The sequence below is a fragment of the Sinocyclocheilus rhinocerous genome, unplaced genomic scaffold, assembly GCF_001515625.1.
Source record: "Sinocyclocheilus rhinocerous isolate Xijiao unplaced genomic scaffold, SAMN03320098_v1.1 scaffold176, whole genome shotgun sequence".
Taxonomy (NCBI): Eukaryota; Metazoa; Chordata; class Actinopteri; order Cypriniformes; family Cyprinidae; genus Sinocyclocheilus; species Sinocyclocheilus rhinocerous.
In genome coordinates, this window is record NW_015648623.1 from 65,765 (window position 1) to 69,613 (window position 3,849).

Here is a 3,849-nt window from a genome sequence, read left to right on the forward strand (position 1 = left end):
CCGCCAAAATCAGTATTGTATCTGGTCGGTACTGAAAAGTCCATTTTTAATTTTACGCAAAATGCGATATCCGCCGTGCTATTCTGTCATGTTTTCTCCCTATCTTTCCAAACCGCGACAAACGCCAGTCTCCCTTCTCTACAGAATGCGATACATCCGCTCAACCAATCACAGAGCACCATCCCACGCACTGTAAACAGTAACAACCAATCACAGCGCACCATTCCACGCACTGTAAACGGTAACAACCAATCACAACGCACCATTCCACGCACTGTAAACAGTAGCTACGCAATATCGCGTTCATAATTGCAGATGAATCGCCTTTGATTATGAACGTGTTATTGCGTAGCTTGTCAGTGATCTACGGCTCTGTGTATTAAATGCCGCTCCATCTGAAAACATGTGATGGAGATTTACTACTGATCACAGAACCGGCTTTACTGACGAGATGCGCATGACAATCGCATTCGGTTTATCGTGCAGCCCCAAAAAAATGAATAATTTTGAATTAATCAGTTTTTATAATAAATCTTTGAAAATCTAAATCTGGATTAGAATTTTTAATGCTATTATAACCTACTGATGCTATGTGAAAGTTTGAAACAGAAAATAGTGGTTTTCATCTTGCCACTTTCTTGGTAAAGAAAACACATTTTTACTCAAATTAATCAAAATGGATTTATAGCGTTTTGGAACCAAACTCTTCAAATAATTATAATTATTACAGTTACAATAAGTGTATATTATTTATGTATATTTCTGTCTATTTAATGTATAATTTATCTATATAATATATAATTTTAATAATTAACTAACTAATTTATATATATAAATTATATATAAAGTATATAAGTATATAATAAAAATTATAAAACGGAGAGTTCCGGTCCTTGATTCTGATTGGCCGAGCCGCGTTCGAAGCTGTTGTAAATTACTCTACAAACATACACCTTTGTTTACGTTTGTGTGTTGCAACCACAGCTGTTTCTGCGGAGCTACATTGTTTGGTGGAACACACATTCCAGCTGTCAGTCAATTCAACACAGATCGTGTCAGAACAACTCCGTCCACAAATACGGCAGGAATGCTTTGTGTTTTATCGCCGACAGCGTGTCTTTTGCTTTCTGCTGTGTGGAGCTTGTGCCTCCAGGTGTCTTTACTCTCTGAAGTCGCACAAGATGACTTCTGCGGATGTTTTTGAAGTTGTGCATGCAAAACCTGTTGGTTACAGCTTGTTTTTTTTAATCTTGCAAAAGCATAATTATTCACGAGTGTGTTTGCACAATGTTTGCCTGCTGATAGCATGCGTGTGTTTGGTTCCTGATGCTCAGATGAGGAGATTTAGTCAATGCAATGCAATATCTAATTCAACATGCAATGCAAATTCAATGCAATATAGTCTCTTAATATGCATTTAGTTTGCATTTAGCAGAGTTTTTAGTGTTTGCGTTGAATTAAAGAGCCCAAATAAGGAGAAAACGCTGTGTGACGATGTGAGGTGAGGAGGGAGACACACAGAGAAAAGCAAGCAGATAATGAGTTGTTCTGTGTGCATGCGTGTGTTTAATGTATGAGTGTAATTCAATGACCCTTGTGTTTTGGATAACACACCCATAGGCCATAAATTAGCCCTGCGGTGCAGTGCATCCTGGGTAATTACCGGTGTGTTGGCAGTTGTGTTTAGCATTAAAACGTGCCTCACGCCAACAAAAGGAGAGAAAGACTTACTGTGTTTTGTTAAAGGCCAGCAGTCTCATTGTTTCCTCAGACGTATGTGTTTTTGAGCTCGTTTCTCATTAGACACCCCCACAGTCCCCCGCTGCTTTCTCATACTGATATTACACTGTTGTGTTTAAATGCTGAATGCATGAGCAGTGCAGTATTGATGTAAAATACTGTGAGTCCGTGCTAGTGTTCAGACGTGCGCTGGCGTTCGGTGATAATTGTTCAGAGACTCTCTATTGTGCGTGAGAAATCGTCTCGTGATGCTGTTTCTCAGCAGGAAACCCGGCCGTTCAGAGAAGCCCAAGGTATTTTTAGAAGAAAGAGGTGTAAATTAAATCATTAGGACTTTGAATGAGACTGGCTTTTGCTTCCGTGGTGCTGCAGACTGACTGTAGAAACGTTAAAAAGTTCAAATAAACCTTTAGTGGTGTTAAAAGTAGCTACAAAACAGATCATCTACAGTAAATGAAATGCACTTTTAATTGTTTTGCGAACCACTTAAAAATGTGATTGCAAGTCAGATTGCGTATTTTTTAGGATTTTGTATATTTACTCAAAATATAACTCTTAAAAGATTGTCTGATTTTATATTTTTGTATTTATGTAATTTTTTACTATTTCTATTTTTACTGTTGAACTTATTTTAATATGTCAGTATTTACTTTAGTTAAAAAAGTATTTGTTATTTAGATTTTTACATTTCTGCAATATTTTAATATTTGAAAAAATATTTAGGACTGTCAGTAAAATTTCTACCAGTATTACAAAATATTAACTCAATTTTTTTAGATTCAAGATTCATATAAGGTTTTAATATTTTAAAGTATTTTTTTTATTCAAGACTTTCTGTCAAATTACTAGTATTTTACCAATATGTTTACTATTTATTACTCAGTATTTATATTGTTTACTCAAAATTTTAGTATATGTGTGTGTGTATAAACCAAAAATATACTATATGGAGTAATACAGTATATATAGAAAAATATAACTTTATATTTAAATATGTTGCAAGTTATGTCTATATTTAAAAATAAATAAATAAATAAAATTTTAAAAAGTTTATATATATTTTTATAATATTTTAAAATATTTTTTTAATTCAATGCTTTCTCTCTCTCTCTCTCTCTCTCTAACATTTTTATATGTATATAATATTTATAATAAATATTAAATATTTTTAATTTCTAGTTTGGAGTGAGATAATTCAATGCTTTCTCTCTCTCTCTCTCTCTCTAACATTTTTATATGTATATAATATTTATAATAAATATTAAATATTTTTAATTTCTAGTTTGGAGTGAGATTATTTACAAAAGCCAGCTGATGAACCAGCTAAATGTTTTACTAATGACATTTAGGAGCTGATTTGCATATTCATATCCGTTAGGAGACTGTTCAGATTCATTGTCTGCCAGGTGAAAATCTGGACTCTTTTCCTCAACAAGAAACACACACAGTTATGTGCCAAAGTTGAGATCTTGCCGTGAGGATCTTGTTTAGCTCACTAAGCCGAGTGTGAGCACTTGTAATAGTGACACTTGCCTGATCAAACAGCACTAATGAGCCCGGCGTTCATTAAAGCTCTCATTAAACATGCCTTGCAGGAGAGTGAACAGTCTGCTGATTTGTGTTTGTGTGTGCTGATGTTTTCTTGCAGAAACGCTTCTGGACGACTTCTTGCTGACGTATCTGGTGTTCATGTCCACCAGTGAGCTCTGCCAGGCGCTGCTGGGACAATATCCTTCAGATCGCTCCAAAACGTCTTCCAGAGCCACCGAGAGGCTCTTCACTCGACCCATGCGGATGTGTTGTGTGTGTTTTATAATCAAGCAGTACGGCTGTGCTGTGTTATAAATATAGTCACAGCTAAAGACCATCTACATGTACGTTCATAACAGCACAAAGGGGTTTTTCCCAATAACAATCTGTTGTGTAATGTGTAGTTTAAAATACACAACCGAAATGTTTTTCATTTGTAACCTAGAAAATGCAGAATTGTAAGCAAATATAATAAATATTAAATTAGATATAATGTTTTTTATTTGTAATTTATATATTATATATATTTTTTATTATTTACTGAAATTTTTTTTTTTACAAATATAATAACTACTATAT

General features: G+C 34.2%; 1 protein-coding gene across 1 annotated transcript in view; it reads left to right on the forward strand.

The window, feature by feature from the left end:
• LOC107710058 (rap guanine nucleotide exchange factor 5-like) overlaps positions 1-3,849 on the forward strand; it is a 49,243-nt gene that overhangs the window by 29,145 nt on the left and 16,249 nt on the right. Inside the window, exon 9 of the mRNA XM_016514755.1 lies at positions 3,389-3,467. Coding sequence (XP_016370241.1) covers positions 3,389-3,467 — 79 coding nt within the window. The remainder of the gene's footprint in view (positions 1-3,388; positions 3,468-3,849) is intronic.